This window comes from Marmota monax, unplaced genomic scaffold, assembly GCF_021218885.2.
Source record: "Marmota monax isolate L192 unplaced genomic scaffold, Marmota_monax_Labrador192_F-V1.1 WCK01_AAM20220418_F8-fsc00092, whole genome shotgun sequence".
NCBI lineage: Eukaryota > Metazoa > Chordata > Mammalia > Rodentia > Sciuridae > Marmota > Marmota monax.
This window is the reverse complement of record NW_026692583.1, coordinates 4023316-4040730: the sequence shown is the minus strand read 5'-3', so window position 1 is coordinate 4040730 and position 17415 is coordinate 4023316. Positions and strand designations below refer to the sequence as shown.

At 54.4% G+C, this 17415-nt stretch overlaps 2 protein-coding genes across 2 annotated transcripts in view; one reads left to right on the top strand and one right to left on the bottom strand.

The window, feature by feature from the left end:
• The window catches only part of Atxn2 (ataxin 2), a 128205-nt gene extending 125657 nt beyond the window's left edge, over positions 1-2548 (top strand). Inside the window, exon 26 of the transcript XR_009226922.1 lies at positions 1864-2548. The gene's annotated coding sequence lies outside the window, so the exon portion shown is untranslated. The remainder of the gene's footprint in view (positions 1-1863) is intronic.
• Sh2b3 (SH2B adaptor protein 3) overlaps positions 1-15822 on the bottom strand; it is a 32473-nt gene extending 16651 nt beyond the window's left edge. The window contains exons 1-2 of the mRNA XM_046446182.2: positions 15463-15822; positions 2688-3461 (exon numbers count right to left, since the gene is read on the bottom strand). Of these exons, the coding sequence (XP_046302138.1) occupies positions 2688-3434 (747 nt within the window). The 5' untranslated portion in view covers positions 3435-3461; positions 15463-15822. The remainder of the gene's footprint in view (positions 1-2687; positions 3462-15462) is intronic.
• Between the last annotated feature and the right edge of the window lie 1593 nt (positions 15823-17415).

Below are 17415 nucleotides of genomic sequence, written 5' to 3'. Positions count from 1 at the left end.
TAGTGAGGCAGAACCCTGGGGAATGTGACGAGGCCCACCTTCAGCTACTTTGATGGCCCAAAGTAGCTCTGGAAATGAAGCGGTGCTCTCAGCCCCAGGTCGTCACCACAACAAACCACAGCACAGCACAACACAACGAGGACATAGCCCTGAGCACCACCCAGTCCAGGGGCTCAGGCTCACTCCCAGCCCTGCGTGGGGACCAGCCTGAGGCCCGGGGCTGGGGAGGAAGCCGATTCATGCAGGCTGGGTCCCTCAGACTCAGGCAGCTGGTGTCCAGATGGCTTATGTTAAACCGAAGCTGCTTTCCAGAGGGAAGTGGATGGGGAACGGGACCCCACCACAGACAGACAGGTACAACCAGGTCTGGGGCCCAGTCCTTGCCTTCTGTGGCCTCAAGCTTCACTATGAACAACAAGAAAACAGTTTTTACCCGCCCTGCCTTTTCCTGAAGCTTCCAGTGGTGTCTGGAAGACAATTTTCCACCCACAGAGCTGCCCTGCTTCCCTCTACCACTCTGGCTCTTTCCTTGTTCTTCCTTCCAAACACACTGAACACTTTCCTACCTCAGGGACTTTGCCCAGGTTTTTACTTCTGCCTGGATCTGAGTTCAGTCTAGTCACATCTCAAGACACCAAGCAAGTAGAGCATGTAGGCACATGTCTGTGATCTCAGTGACTCAGGAGGCTGAAGCAGGAGGATCACAAGTCCGAGGCCAGCCTCAGCAAGTTAGTGAGATCCTCTTAAAAAAAAAAAAGACTCTTGATAAAACTTTGGCAATTAAGACAATGTGGTGATGTGGTGTTGGCACAGGACAGACACATAAGCAATGGGACAAAATACAGCCTGGAAGCACATCTCCAGAGATGGACACTGCATTAGGACAGGGGGCACTACAGTCCAACAGGAGAGGAAACCACAGGAGCACATTTCGCGGGGAGGAGCAGCCAGGTTTTCATAGGTGAGAGAGGACAAGGGTAGCCCCACCACACACAAAACCCAGTCCAGACAGCTCCCAGTCCAATATGGGAGGAGGCCCAAAAACAAGGTCTCCAGAAGAAAAGGCAAGAAAATGTCTTCAGGACCTCAGAGGGCAAAGATTTCTTAAGCAGGACACAAAAAGCAGTAACCATAAAGGAAACAGTTGATAAACCAGAGTTCACTAAAATTAAGAACTTCCGCTGGTGAAATGGCAGCCTGCGATGCTTAGGATGCAATCTCCAGCACACACACAATATAGAAATAAACATGCGAAATCCTTACAAATCAGTAAGTAAAGGAAAGACAGACAATGAAAACCAGAGTCCCTTCATAAAAGACTAAATTCAATGGCCCACAAACATGGATGGTCTTCAGGGAATGCAAATTAAATCCACGTTAAGACTCGGTTCCCCTGGAGAATGGCAACTGAGGGCTCCAACTCCAAGTGCTGACCAGGCCCACAACCAGGGACACTCCTCTAGGACTGCCAGAACGCAGCAGCGCAGCTGCGACAAGAAACTGCCAGATTTTCCCCAAAGTTAAGCAAGCACTTAGTGCACGGATCCCCAGGAGAAATCACAGCAGACATCCCTCCAAGGAACTACAGGCAGTGCTCAGCTCACTGCAGTGGCACTGCGGCTGTGGGGTGCAAGTGCTAGTACGGAGGAGGCACAGGGAGCCTGTGCTGGGTTCCTTGGGTGCACACTTAGACATACTCAGGGACCTCAGCACACGTGGGCTACACCACAATTATTTAAACAGGTCACCGCACATGTGAGGGCCCTCCAAACTGGGCCCCTCTGTATCCCCCCCAGAAACTTCGCTGCTTTTCCTTTAGAACACAATTTACTGTTTGTAATTCTGGGCTTTTTCTTCCCGTAGCTTCCCCTAGCACCCAGCACCACTTGTTCCCACAGATCCAGAATGCATCTGGCAAAGAACGGCGGTCAGCCCACCAGGCAACCCAGGCCCTCAGGACTGCACTCACCCTACACGTAGGAGTTCAGTTGGGTCCAAGGAAAAGGACAAGGTTTTAATACTGGGAAGAAAAATAAGTCATGGAAAAACACAGGGGGTGCTAAGGAATCAGCGCTGAAACCTCTTGAAATAATACACCTATTTGTCACTGTCAGCTCAGTCAGAATTTTCAAGGACTTTGGGCCGAGTTGCCACCACCCCACACGTGAACCACGAAAGGTATCCCTGACACCCAATGGAATCCTTGACCTGAACACCAAAAACGTCAAACGGCCAGGCGGCGCCTAAGGAGGGACAATAGCTAAACCTCATGTGGCATCTGGCACCATCCTGCACAAAGAGGCAAACGCCGCCAGGGCTGGCCCCCGACTTAGGACAAACATATATATCAACACAGGTGCCAGCATGGCATTTCCCCTGCGTCCTTCTCGCTAACCCAAAACGACAGAAGCCTGAAATGCCAGCCCATCAGCAGCAGGAGAACCGCAAGTTCCAGGCCAGCCCGCGCAATCTAGCGAGACCCCGACTCAAAATTAAACGGGCTGGGGATGCAGTGGGAGACAGAGCGCTTGCCTAGCACGCAGGAGGCCTGGTTCAGCCCGTAGCGTCGCCAAAAAGCGAATCAAAGGAGACGACTCCTAGTTAGACCTTCCTCTGGGCACTCAGCCACCTGCAGGGGGCTCCCACCCTCCCCCGTCACCAACGGCGGCAGGCTGGCTGGGACTTACCTTGGGCGGGTCGAAGAGCTCCAGCACGCGGTCGGGGCCGCCGTCGGGGCCCTCGGCACAGCGCAGCGCCAGCCTCCCGCGCTGCCAGCGCGCGCCACTGTCCATGGACGCCTCGTCCGCCAGGCTGTAGCGCAGCGCCGCCTCCTTGAGGGCCTCAGGCGGCGGCTCCCGGGCCAAGCTCCAGGGCAGCAGCTTCCTGGCCAGGCCGGGCCTGGCGGGGGCCTCGGCCAGCTCCCCAGCCGCGGCGGCAGGCAGCTCCCCAGCCGACCGGCGGCGGAAGATGAGGCGCAGGCTGCGGCGCAGGTGCTGGAGGGAGCAGGAGCCGGGAGGCCGCGGCGAGGCCAGCTCCTCCGAGCTGCGGGCCTTGGGCAGCGCGGGGGTGGCGGGGCCGGGGCCCGGCTCGGCAGCGGGCGCCTCGGCCTTGGTGGGGGATCCGCGGCCCGTCTCGCGGTAGTCGCGCCCAGGCGCCCGGGCCTCGCGCGCCTCGCGCACCTCACGGCAGAAGTATCGCTGGAAGAGGTCGGTGAACTGCAGCGACACGAGCTCAGCGCGCAGCGGCGCCTGGTGCGGGTGCTCGCGGGCGAAGAGCCAGTACTGGCGGGCCAGCTCGCGGGCGGCCGCCACCGCGTGCAGCTCGCAGAACTCGCTCCAGCCCCGAGGGGACGGGGTCGCCGCTGCAGGCAGAGAGGCGGAGGGGGCCAAGGGCGTGGAGGAGGTCGAGGAAGGCTGCAGAGTGGGCCCGTTCATGGTGGAGACCGAGGTGGGGCGGCCAGGCTGAAAGACACGGAGGTGGGCAATGAGAACTGGGCCTGCAGGTGAGTCACAGACTGCAGGGCTCCCGCCGTGTTCCCAGGGTACAGTACAAGACCTCCAGTGTATTCCTGAACCTGGGGACACTAACTCGACCCTGTAACGGCTCTGGTTGGTGAGTGACAGGAGTGCAGAATATATGGCATGGACACAACAAACAAATGACTAATGTCCAGACTAGACAATTAGTTCCACATCCTGGGAGATTTCCTCACACAGACGCGTGCACATATAAAATTTATGAATTATTTATTTCTGGCATTTTCCATTTAATATTTTTGTATTCTGGTTGACCACAAGTAACTAAGACCACACACACACACACACACACACACACACACACACGAAACCTTGGATAAGCAGGACTGCTATATTTCAAACCACCAACAGGAGACAAATTATTCACCCCACACAACATCAAAAATTAGCACACTTATAATTCCTGCTACTCAGGGGATGCTGAGACAAGAAGACTGCAAGTTTGAGTCCAGTCTCCTCAATTTACCAAGATTCTGTCTTGAAATTTATTTATTTATTTATTTATTTATTTTTTAAATTTTTTTTAATATTTATTTTTCAGTTTTCGGTGGACACAACATCTTTATTTTATTTTTATGTGGTGCTGAGGATCGAACCTAGTGCCCCCCGCATGCCATGCGAGCGCGTTACCGCTTGAGCCACATCCACAGCCCCTGTCTTGAAATTTAAAAAAGGGCTGGGTATGTAGCTCAATGGTAAATGCCCCATTGGTTCAATCCCCAGAGCAGAAAAGAAACAAACAAACAAAAATTAAGCAGGAGCCAGGTGGGGTGATAGACACCTGTAATCCCAGCTACTTAAGAGGCTGAGGCAGGAGGATCACAAGTTAGAGGCCAGCCTGGGAAACTTAGTGAGACCCTGTGTCTAAAATAAAATTAGATTAAAATTTTAAATTACCAATAATACCCAGCGTTGCAATAGGCACTTTCCTACAATGTTCCATCAGGTGATCTGACTTTTTTTTTCTTCATACCTTTATTTCGCTTATTTTTATGTGTATTTTTATGTGGTACTGAAGCTCAAACCCAGTGCCTCACACATTGCTAGGCGAGCACTCTGCCAGCCCAGGTGGGTTACAAGACAATCTGCCAAGAGCAACGTCAGACCCATCATCCCACTTTCACTTAAGAGACATACACAGGCATGTACAGGACAATTCCCTGTGAGGCATCTCCTGCCACCGTGTTTTTAATGGTGAAAAAAATAGACAGAACCAAATGCCCATCAGCCAGAAACTAGTGAGATAAACTGTGGTACAACTGCAGGCTGGAATATTCCACAGCAGCTTGAAAGGATGAGGAAGATCTATTCTACCACCTCCCAGAGAGCTGTAAGGCACACCATTAAGCAAAAAAGGCAAACCAGGTGGCGCACGCCTGCAATCCCAGTGGCTTGAAAGGCTGAGGCAGGAGGATCATAAGTTCAAAGCCAGCCTCAGCAACTTAGCGAGGCCCTAAGCAACTCAGCAAGACATTCTTTCTAAATAAAATATCAAAAAAGGCCTGGGTTGGGGGCTGGGGCTGTAGCTCAGTGGCAAAACGCTTGCTTAGCATGTATGAGGCTCTGGGTTCGATCCTTAGTACCACATAAAAATAAATAAATAAAAGCATTCTGTCCATCTACAACTACAAAAAAAAATTTTTTTTCTTAAGTCCTGGGGATATATCTCAGTGGTTAAGCATCCCTAAAATCAACCCCCAGTACCAAAAAAAGGCAAACCACAGAACACAAACTGTACATTCTATTTACATAAACAGTTCCATAAAATCAAACTACGTATGTACATAAACATATTTAAATGGTGAGCCAGGCCCAGCATGGTGGTGTGTGCCTATAATCCCAGATACTTGGGAAGCTGAAGCAAGAAGATCACGTTTGAGGTCAGCCTCAGCAAAATAAAAAAAGAACTGGGGTGGGGGCTGGGGCTGTAGCTCAGGGGCAGAGTGCTTGCCTAGCATGTGTTAGGCACTGGGTTCGATTCTTAGTACCACATAAAAATAAATAAATAAAAGCATTCTGTCCATCTACAACTACAAAAGAAAAAAATTTTAATGTAGCTCAGTGATAAAGAACCCCTGGGTTCAATCCCCAGTATGGGGAGGTGGGGGTGGGTAGGTGAGCAAGAAGGGCATGGCAGAAGCAAACCCATCCTGAAATGGTACCCTCTGGGAAAGAGCCCAATTTGGGGTGCCGGGGTAATAACCAAGGAAAAGTTACTGCCTCTCTAGAATATGGTCAAGAAGATGAATTCTGGAGCCTGGGTTCAAATCCCAATGCTGCCACTTACTGGTTAGATAACCCTGATTAATTCATCGTACTTCCTTCTGCCTTGGTTTCCCACCTTACCTACCTTATGAGTGTAATAAAGATTGAGTCAATAAATATAAAGATCTTAGAACCTAGGAAGAGCTTAGTAAGAACTGGCTGCTGTTATCCTATTTAAATGTTATAATAATAGTGTACTGATGTCTACACAAATAAATATAAAACAACAAATAAAAAGGAATACATTCACAAGACTCACAGGGTTCAAAGGCCTCTCTTGCTCTGCCAGGCCCTCTCAGGACAGGCAGACCCTTGCCTGCTCCCCAGTGGGGGCTTCAACTCCCATGGCCAAGGGCCCCCCCTTAAGTATAAGATAATCAAAATGGCATTATGTCTCCCGCTGTCCTCGGTGCTGAACAATTCATGCTTTAGCAGTTACCTATCAGGGTCTCCTTTCTCCCTCCCAAGCCTGGCTAGGCCTGGGCCTTACCCCTGCTGGGGACCATACATCTATGCTTGTTCTTCAGGATGGAGAATAAGAAATGCCTTCTCTGCTCTGGCACAGAGTCAGGCACAGAATCCCTGATAAGCAGGAATAGTGGATGGTGCCATCCAATACCACTCCCTGACAGGGCAGGGGCGGCAGTCAGGAAGGAGAACAGGTGGGAGAGCTCTGAGGACAAATGGGGCCTCTGTCCACTTCCTCATTCACTCCCCCAATATTACTGAAGCCCGCTGTGTGTCAGGCAGTGCGCTGGGCCCTGGGGACATATGGAGAACAAGAAAAAACCCCTGCCCACCTGAGGCTCACTTGACAAAGGGAGCCAGTGTTGGTGGTGTGGTCTGTGATACCTGACTGGACCTCTCCAAACCTTGGTTTCCTCATCTGCCAAGCAGGTCACACAAACATCCACCTCAAGTGACATTTGTTAGGAATTGTTGAGAGGGTCTCAAGTTGGAGGTCAGAACTCAGAATGGAGTTCTTCCGGCCATACTCTGCTTCATGTGCACCTTCTCCCTGTGCTGCCCCATCACACTGGGCACACCTACAGGGTAGCAGTAATGACAGGGCCACCCCCACCATCTCCGAGCCTCCCTGGTGACACTGTGTTGGTGGCAGGATACCCCAGTTGGCACTTGCTGGGAGGGTGCTCTGCACACAGCAGACACTCTGCACAGTGAGCAGTCAGGAAAGGCAGGCAGGCAGGTCGTGCATGGTGATGACTGCCTATAGCCCCCCGTGACTCGGGAGGCTGAAGCAAGAGGATCACAAGTTTGAGTCCAGTGTGTACAACTTAGCAAGATCCTGTCTCAAAAACAGAAGGGGTTGGGGTGTAGCTCAGAGGTAGAGCACCTTGGGTTCAGTCCTCAGCACCACCAAAAAAAAAAGTAAAAGAGTTGGCAGGCAGAAAGGAAGTGGGCCACATCTGCCCTGGGCCACCTCCTTCTGCCTTTTGCTGAAGGGCATCTGTCCCTGGGCAGCCCTATAGTTCCACACACTCAGGCTGTGACACAGGTAAGGCAGGCGCTGCTCTCTTGACTCTCAGGACCCCAGAGAGCTCTGATTCCAGCCCCACCCAGCCCAAGTGGCCTGCCAGCCACACTGGCCACCTCTGAGCAGTGGTGCTAGTTGTTCCCTGTCCTGTCCACTCTCTGTCTGCTTCCAGTGGAACACAAAGAAGCCTGCCAGATGTGTTAAGACCTAGACTTGTCCTCTAGCACACGGGTCACATGCTATCCCACAGCAGCCAAGGCGACTTCATCAGTGATGATCCCTGTCAGCATGTGGGCTCCTTGAGGCTACACTACCTGCTTGAGAGCCAGCTCCTAGCATACAGCAGAAGCTCAATGAATGCTTATGGCATGAACAAACAAAAGAAATGGCTGGACTTGGAACCTCTCTGGCTCTTTTGACAGAGGCATGCAGCCAGCATCAACTAATGGCCACCTCCCCTAGGCCTCTGTCCACACCTGCTCCTTTGTCTGGAATACCTGTCCCTGTCCACTGCCATACATCAGAATCTTGAAGCCCAGCTGCAGGAGTCTCCCACACCCTGTCACTATCCAGGCCAGGGTGGGGAACACTTATTACACCTGTTCCCAGGTCTTCCTGTGAAGGACATCTACTGCGTTCTTGCCATACTCTGGGCTTTGTGTTTTTTTTTTTGTTGTTGTTTTTTAAAAACATTCTACCCAGCATGGTGGCACACGCCGGTAATCCTAGCGGCTCAGGAGGCTGAGGCAGGATGATCCCAAGTTCAAAGCCAGGCTCAGCAAAGGTGAGGCACTAAGCAACTCAGTGAGACCCTGTCTCTAAATAAAATACAAAATTTATGGCAGAGGCTGGGGATGTGGCTCAGTGGGCAAATGTCCCTGAGTTCAATCCCCAGTACCCTCCCCCTATAAAAACAAAGAGCATTCAACCTCTACATCTGAGCTACATCCCCGACACTTTTTATTTTGAGACAGGGTCTTGCTACTTTGCCCAGGCTGGCCTGAAACTTGCCCTCCTCCTGCCTCAGGCTCAAGAGTCACCCAGGCACTTGGCCACCAGTAGGTGTTGTTCTAATCCTTAGGTGAAGCATCAGCTCTCACAAGCTCAGGACAGCGCAAGGAGGTAGGTCCAATTATGGCTCCCATTTTGCAGACAGAGAAAGTGAAGCACAGAGGAGTCCCCCTGGGGCTGCTGATTGATGGAAAATGCCCACCAAAGGCACCCCCAAAGCCCCTGACTGACGCCCAAATGCACATCAAGAAGCTTCTCTTCCCAGAGAATGTTTACTGAATGAATGAGCGAGCCCCAGAGGAGGGGACACAAAGGTCTCATTCAGCTCTACTGAAATCAGGGCTCATCAGCAACTCTGCCCAGGTCCCAAAGCCACCAAATGGTTCTGGAAAGAGTCACAGGGCAAAAACAAGAAAACAAAAATGACCACAATAAATGACACTAAGCCAGACTGTATGTGTTCTGCTCTGTGTGGGACACTCTGCACATATCTGCTCCTTAATTCCCACTGGAAGGGACAGGGCCAGCACTGTGCCCACTTCATAGCTGGGAATGTTGAGGTGTGAGGACAGCAGTTTGCCCAGTCACAGGGCCAGCAGGTAAGTGCAGGACTGGGCATAGGTCACTGCTCACTCGCCAGCAAGCACCATGCTTACTGTCAACCCCCACCATGGGCGTACCCCCACAAGCTGGGAGATTGTCCCCTCCTGCCAGCTTCCCAGGGCCCATGCAGAGCTAGTGCCCCAGCAATGCCAGTGCGTGAATTAACACCTTCCCAGGCCAGACAAGGCAGGCTGGCATTTGACAGCTCTGGAGTCCTTATCACAACTCATAGGGACGCTAGAAAAGGTGGTGGGACTTAGAGAAAACCATCGAGAGCCCACCAAATTGGCCCCAGGCTGCCAACCAAATCCGGGTTCACATCTTGCCCCTGCTCCTTCCTCACCACAAGATGCAAAAGAGGGGCCTTCCCTCTCAAAGCCTCAGAGTCCCCTCAAGTGTGACAGGATGATGTTCCTTTCCTGGTGTCTGCTAGGAGCATTCTGAGAGCTGATAAATGTAGGTACTTGCTGTAGGCCTCAGAAACAGCAGGTGCCACTATTTCATTATTATTATGGTTAGAAGAGAAAAGCACCAGGCCCAGAGAGTCAGCCTCCCTGCCTGAGAGTCACTGGAGAGCCTGCAGGGGTGTCACAGGAGCCTGAACAAAAGGCCTTCTCAGGGGACAAGGGCTGCTCAGGCGGCTCCAGGCAGGAAATCATCAGCCAGTGTAGTCAGCTGCAGCCCAAGCCAGCAAGGGGACTGCCCAGGAGGTATGCTTGCCAGGGCGGCAGCCTGGCAGCAGGAAGGTGGTCCCTGCCTGCACCTGGGCCCAGGAGGGAGAGTGTTTGTTGAATGCTTTCTTACCTGCCAGGCACCGATGAAGAGCAACTGATTAGACTGTGACAATCTTCACTGAGGCTGAGAAGCTCGGTGCAAGAAGCAATTATTATTCTTCACAGGAGACCCAGAAGACCTTCGGCTTAGACTACTCTAGTGTGCGAGATTTTGGGAACACTGCTATCCTGAGCTTCTACCAGAGCTTCTGTGAGCATGGGCAGCTGAAGGAATGAACCACCTTTCACTAGAAGAGACTTCTGCATGGGGAGGGGTCTGTGTCAACCTGCTCAGCCTGGAATTCTGGGGCAGACACTTCCCAGCTATGGGGACATCCAGAATTTCTCCAAATCCCACAGCATGATAAGGGACAAAGACAACTCAGATTAGGAAGATCTCAGCCTGGTACCTCCTGGCACCCCACTCTTCACAGCAAACACAAGGAGACAGTTAGGCCACACCTACAAGCAGGGAGTAGAGGTCCTACATCTTGGGATACCAACTCCAGAGTCATTCTGTGTCTGCCAGGGTGACCTGACAAGGGCCCTGAAGATTTGGCCAGGCCTGGTACTCCCCAGTTCAAGCACATCCATCCTGAGGGGTCTTCAAGCCTCTGCCAAATGGAGGAAAATCCTCGGGTCCTGGTCAGCTGGGAATCCTGGCTGTGTGCTATGGGCGCCTCTAACCCACGATCCAGCAGCCTCCCCCTGCCCTCGGCCTGAAGAGCACTGTGACTCAGGAAAATGCACCTCCTCTCTAATGACCAGCCCACCCACCCAGAAAGCCTTTACCCACCTGTGGAAATGCCACCTACCAGGCCTTTGGGGGGTAGGGCTGGGAGCTAAATTGTGAAGTTAAAACTGGCCAGTCCGAGCAGGGCGCAGTGGTGCAGGCCTATATTCCATCTACTCTGGAGGCTAAGGCAGGATGATCACAAGTTCGAAGCCAGCCTGGGCAACTTAGGGAGACCCTATCTCCTCTCTCAAAAAAATAAAAAGGGCTGGGGTGTTTGGCTCAGTGGAAAGAGCACTTGCCTAGCATGTGTGAGGCACTGGGTTCAATTCTCAGCACTGCATATAAATAAATAAATACATAAATAAAATAAAGGCCCATCAACAACTAATAAAAAAGTATCAAGAAAAATGGCCGGGTGTGGCTCAGTGGTAGAGTACCCCTAGTTTGATCCCCAGCACTGCTGAATAAATAGAGAGCCAGTCAAGAGCCCTTGTTGCTGCCCCAGCTCTTAGATATTTGGGCAGGAAGTCTCACTCTCAGAGGGGGACACCTCCTTCTAGGAAGCCCTCAGGTTGACCCTAGGCCTCGAGAACATCTATCTTTCCCACTGCAGCACTAACTACCCAAGGAGGCTCAGAGAGCTGAAGGACTCAACACACCACCTCCCTCAGCATTCAAGGAGACAGCGAAGAAGCCCCCAGGAAGCAGGGGCTTTGCCCACCTGTGGAGGTTGAGGTGGGTTCTGCCTTAGACCATGGGGCAGCCAGCTGGCCCCTGATGCTCCTCTCCGGGGTCACCTAGTTCCCTGGCGACATTTATCAGGCAGGCACAGTCTGCTAGAACAGGAAATGTCCTCTGGCTTCCTCTGCCACCCCCAGCCTGCCACCCCAGCCAGCCACCGCCCTGCCTCGGCCTTAGAGAGGTGGGGAAAGTCAGGGCCATTCCCCAAGGATGTGTAGTACCCTCTGAAGTCCACCTCCCACTCCCACCCTTCACAAGGCGTGGATTCTTCCTGTAACTGCCCTGGGGTTGAGGGCAGGGGAGACCCTGACTAGGGTAAACCCGCAGCAATCCCCCCTCCACTCAGCATGCGGCTCAGGAAGCCAGGAGGGCATTCAGGCCTCTGTTCCTGTGCACCTCTCCCCACACACATTGCCCTCTCTGGGCCTCTCCTCCTTGAGAGGACACCACGAGGCAAGGTCTGAAGGAACAGACTCCATGTGAAAGGCTTTTATGTCCCCCACTCCAGCCAGTAGATCCTGTTCTTCCCTGGCCTCCTGCATCCAGGCCCTGTCAGGCGCCTGAGTCTGGCTTGTTAGCAGGGCACAGACTTCCTCCCTCCCAGGCCTCTCTGGGGACATTCAGTCAGCTCCCCACCCCTCCCACAGCCATTGGGGGGGGCCACATCCGGGAGGGCCCCCAGGGGCTCCAGGCCTGGCTCCCTTGCAAGGAAGCCTGCAGCCAGGCCACCCCCCCCCCTTGACGACCCCTGACAGGGTAGCGTGGGAGGAAAAATCTTCCAGCCATCTGCTCAGCTGCTGGGTTTCCGGCCAGGGCAGAGCTGCCCAGGGCCTCCAGGAGGACCTGCTTCCCTGGGGAAGTGTCCCTTGCCCCTGCTGCAGGGAAGGACACCCAGCCTAGAGGTGGCCAGTGAGACCCAGAGCTCTGACAGGAACATTGGCTGCATTGGCCATGGGGCCCAAGTAAGGGATGCCTGGCTGTGACCAAGGATCTCCTGCCTGACCTGGGGACCTGTACAGTCCCCAAGGGACCTCAAGCCACTGGAAACTGGGGTGCAGGGCTACAGGGTCCAATTAGGCCTGACTCAACAAGTGACCCCAGCTGAGTCACTTCCCTTGGGCAGCCTGCCCACCTGTTTCTTCAGGGAGAGGGGATAGAGGAAACAGGGTCTGGCTGGGAGCGTGTGGCCACACAGCCCCACTGGACACTGAGGACCCTTCTGTCAGATGGATGCTGCTTCCTACCTGATCCAGCCAAAGATGCTCAACACTGGGAGAGGCCCTGGGGACCCTCTTCCCAGGAAGCCTGGCAATTAAATGCCCCCCCACACACACATTATTAACAGCAGTAGCTTGCACTTATTGAGCACTGACTGCATGCAAAACAATTGTCAGATAGTCATTAGGACCCCATTTTACAGACAAGACCTGTAGCTTAAAGAGACTGACAACCCAGATCACACTGCCAGCGTAACCACAGCCAACACAGTTCCATGTCCATATTCCACGCCAGGCTTATACACTTCCCACAACCATCTGAGTGACCAAGACCCTCGGCCTCCACTGGGCAGATCCCAGCAGAAGTCAGATAATTCACCATGGCAAGTGAAGTTAGCAGAGACCACCTTGCTCCACAGCCCATCTGCTACAGGGAGAAGTGGGGGACGGAATGGAAAGGTCTTCATTTAATATTTACTGTTGGTCATCGAGTGCCAGGCCCAGAACTGAGCACTTTATATGCCTCCTCTCATCAAGCTCCATAGCTATTAAAAATCTTTCACAGAAACTGACTTAATTGCCTCAGAAAGATGAAGTGACCCACACAAGGATTCCCAGCAATGGGAGAGCCTCAGGAAAACCCCATAAGGGTGTGGGGGATATATAAACTGGTCCCTAAAGACCTGTTCGGCAAAGGGAATAGTCTTGGCCCAGATTAGGGGTAGTTCTCTGCCAGGTTCCCAGGATCCCCTTCACTGAGCCCTTCATGGCTGGATAGGACACCTTATCTTCCCTCACCAGGGGTAGGTTGCCCTGAGCTTGAGAGCTAAGAGGTCCCTCCAAGTGTCTGCGACTCTGCCCCCAATGATGCTCCACCCTGGAGATGGAGAAACTCTGGGATGGCACAGCTGGACCTAGGCACCTGAAGGCCACCACAGACTGAGGGCTGCTGGAATAGCTCTACAGGATCTGATTAGAAAGGTCTGTTTCTCATAGAAGGAGGTTCAAGCCCAGGGTTGAGAGGCTTGGGGGCAGGGGGATAAGGAAGAAAATCAAGTAGAGCTAACCTCCCCAACAAAGAACAAACCGTCCTTAGTCTGCTCCTGATGATGCCACGCTAAACTCTCTATGAAGTTACTCATTTATGCTTCCGGTGATCCTAAGGAGTAGGTTCTCTTACCACACCCATTTGGCAGATGAGAAAACTGAGGCCATAGACGGTAAGCAAGACCTCTTAGCCAGGAAGTGCTATCATCTCATCTCGCCCAAGTCTTCAAAATTCTTCTCCCAAGACTGGAGGAACTCCAGGGCAGTGCAGGAGATGCAGCTGACAGGGAACGTTTCACACCAGTAACAATAACACTGCTGATGGTAATGACAAAATCAACAACCCCCTGCATGTAATTGAACCCTTCTCTGTGCCAGGCAGCAGGTGCCTTTCACACACTGGTTCATTAAAACTTTTCTGCAAACCTGTTATTACCCCATTTTATACAAGAAGAAACTGAGGTGGACAGGGTTACTTGCCCACCTCAGCTTGGAAAGAGGCAGAGGGGGAATGAAAGTTCAGCCTCCGGACCTTCCTCTGCCACCACTGAGCCCTGAAGGTCCTCAGACCGGCCCCTTCCCAGCTGGCTGCTTGTGTGCCCCACAGGGACTCACACAAGTTGTAGGAATGTTCATCCTTTGGCTCAGAAGAATTTTCCCTCCCAGAGGGGGGCTGTGGGAAAAGGCTCAGAAAAAGTGCAGTAAAAACTCTTCCAACTTCCCTGATGGGCCTCAGTTGGTCTTTCATCCCCGGAGTCCAGTCTGCCCAGGTGGCCTCTGTCTGCTCTTTCCCCATTATGTCCACAGGCCCTGCAGGTTCCCAGGAAACTGTGAAGCTGTTTCTATTCTGGCCACCAGGTCAGTGATGGGAAATCCAAACACAACTTGCACCCACATCCCCAGAGACACACATGCCCACTTCCCTGGCAAGGGCCCCAAGGCCAACTGTAAATGAAAGGCTGGTTGGCCCAGTTGCCCCAGCAAAGCCTGGCAGCTGCCAGGTATCTGAGGATGCGTTTCTCGGCCAAGGGTCTGTGGTTCAGATCTCAGTCCTCCTGTCATCAAACCTGGACTTTGGCCCTGCAGATGTTGCCGTGTCAGGCCCTCTGCTCCAAAGCCCCCGCCTGCCCCCCCCCCCCAGCCACCCAAGATTTCACTTCCTCCCATCAGCCCAGCCTAGCCATGCCCCTCCCTGGAGTCCCCCAGCTGCAAGCAATGACCTCCTCACCTACATCATTGTGGCCCGGGAATGGGGAAGAGAAACAGGAGAATGAGGAAATTAGGAAGGAAAAAAAAAAAAAAAAGAAGTGGGACAGGCAGGCAGACCCCCCTCCCCAGTTCCTTAAATGCAGTCCCCCTCCAAGAAAAAGCTTTCTGGCCAGGGGAAAGGAAGGAGGGGTTTTCTGCACCAGGGACTTTCAAAGTCCCCTGAAATACCCTCGGGCAACGCTGACCTATAAGCCCAACATCCTCTCAGTTTTGGTGGGGGGATTCCCAGTTTAGAGAATCCCATGCTCTGGGATCCCCAAACCCACTGAACCCTTAGTTTAGTGGTGCGTGGGCGCCTGGCCAAACCCACCTGGGCAGTGCTAGGAGTGACAGGGGGTCTCCTGAACTGGACTGCTGCCTTCTTAGTGCATGGCCTGAGGTCAAAATGGGGAGGGGCTCGCCCATCCTCACAGCCTCGTTGGACCACTTTCACTTCACAGTTGGCGCGGCGACCGCGCAACCCTCTCCTGAGGCACCAGCTGGGGCCGATCCCCCGACCGGCTTTGGGGAGGCCGGAGGCGTCGGCTGCGCGCTCTCGGCGCCCTCAGCGCCCAGCTGCCGCTCCGTGCCCAGCACGTGTGTGGGTGGGGGTGTCGGCCGGGGCGCGTCGCCGGGGCCGGGAACGCGCCCTCCGACTCCTCCGTCAAGTTAGCGGCAGGACTGTCTGTGGGGCCGCCGCGGGCGTGCGCAGAACCCGGGCAGCCCTGGGCGCGGGCCTCCTGATCCCCGCCGAGCCCTGCCGGCCTCGGGGAGCGCACGGCGCGCTTACCTGAGAGAGACGGGTTTCGGGCCCGGCCTGCCCATGGCGTCGCGCGCCCCCGGCCCCCCGAAGTCCCCAGGGGGTGGGCGGGCCCCCGCCCCGGGCGCGTCCGCTCCCGCGCGCCGGCTCCGCGCTCGCGGCTCTCAGGAGCGGGACTCAGGCAGGAAACCCGGGCTCGGAAAATGGCCAGCGCCTCATCATTTCCGCCGCCAGCGCTTGACGGTTGCGGGAGGATGCGCCCCCGGACCGCCACCGGGGAAACTTTGCTGCCGCCGCCGTGGCCTCCGCGGGCCGCGACAGTCCAGGCGGGCGGCCGGGCAGAGGCGGTGGACCGAGCCCATGCCGCCCCGCGCCGTTATGTAAAAAGGAACCCGCTGCTAGCGCCGAGCCCGCGGGGGAGGGCGGCCTCGGGGCGGGGCCACGGGAAGCCACGCCCCTGTCCTCCGCGAGCGGCCTGGGGCTCGGCAGGGGGCGGGGCCTGGCCTGGCCCCACCCACCGATTCCGCTCCTTGGTGGCCCGCCGGGTCCAGGGGTCTCCAGACGTGGCCCGGGCAGAGGCGCGGCCTCCTCGAGCCACGCCCACACCCGGGCCACCGGATTATTGTCGCGCAACCTAAAGAAAAGACTGCCAGAGGGGCGGCCCCACCCACCTGACGCCTGCTAGATACCGACTGCCTAAGCGTGGCGGGGGCGGGGCCAGGTGGGACGGGGGCGGGGCGGAGCCGCCCGGCCTGGGGGGGACGCGCCCCTAGTGACTCCCTCCCTCTGGGCCTTATCGGCGTCCGCCGGCCCGACAGTGCAATAGCGATCGCAGCTTTCATCATCACCCGGGGAGGGGGCCCAGCCCTGCCCGGCCCCGACTATCCGCGACTCTGCCGAGCCCGCCCGCCAACCTTCCCTATTCGGGTTCTGTCCCCATTCTCAGCTCTGCTTTCGCCGTGGCCCCAGCCCGAGCCCGTGCTGACCAGCCTCTACCCGGCCACCTGTTCCCCTCTCCAGAAGGGGTGTATCTTTCTCCAAGAAGCCCTCCCGGACTGCTGGCGTCGCTGCGCTCTGAGCCTTCAGCTCTGCACGCCACCGGGCCACTTACCTTTTTTCTATGGCTTCATGGGGTTGTAATGGACAGTGGGGTGTCCCTTGCTGTGTTATGGAGCATACTCAGCCAGCCTTTTCCCCCCGGACACGTGGGAGGGAGGGCAGAGAGGAATGTCTGCTCTTCTCCCCCTCCCCCAACAGGAAACAAACCGCCCACGCCCCCAGCTTGGAGGGGCCACTTCAACCCTTCCCAGAAAGCAGGCTCCTCCCGGGCTATTGCCTCCCCCTTACTGCAAATGACTTGACTTCTCCATTCCTTAATTTCCTCATCTGAATGAAGTGGAAATAGTATGTGTCCCCAGCCCACTGGGTTGTTGGGAGAATTAAATGAGTGAATGCATTAAAGCAGTTAGCTCAGGACTTGGCTCATGCTAATTAAGGAGGTGCTCCTTAAGTCCTCCCCTTGCAGCTGCAGGAAGGGGTTCCCCAGAAAATGGGGATTTCCAGACTCAACAGATGGGCGGAAGGGAGCTGGTCTGCGGAAGGATTCCTAGAGTCCACTGCCCTTGAAGAAAAAACAAAAACGTACTTTCCACAAATAGGTATTGAATACCTGCTATATGCCAAGCATGGTGTCTAGGGACACAGCAGAGAATAAACAAATGTCCCTTCCCTCATGGAACTCGCATTCTGGTGAGGGTACGCATTAAAAGGGTAACTTATGAAGAAGGCAATAACAGTTACAGGATGGAGGGGGTGGAGACTGTCTTTGGGAGCTTGGGAAGGACATCTCTTGAGAAGCTAATGTTTTACCAACAAGAAGGATCCAGACAAGATAAAGTGGAGGGAAGGGTATTCCCGATAAAGGAACAGCAGGTACAAAGGTCCTGAGGTGGGAATATGTTTAGTGAGTTGGAGGAAATTAAA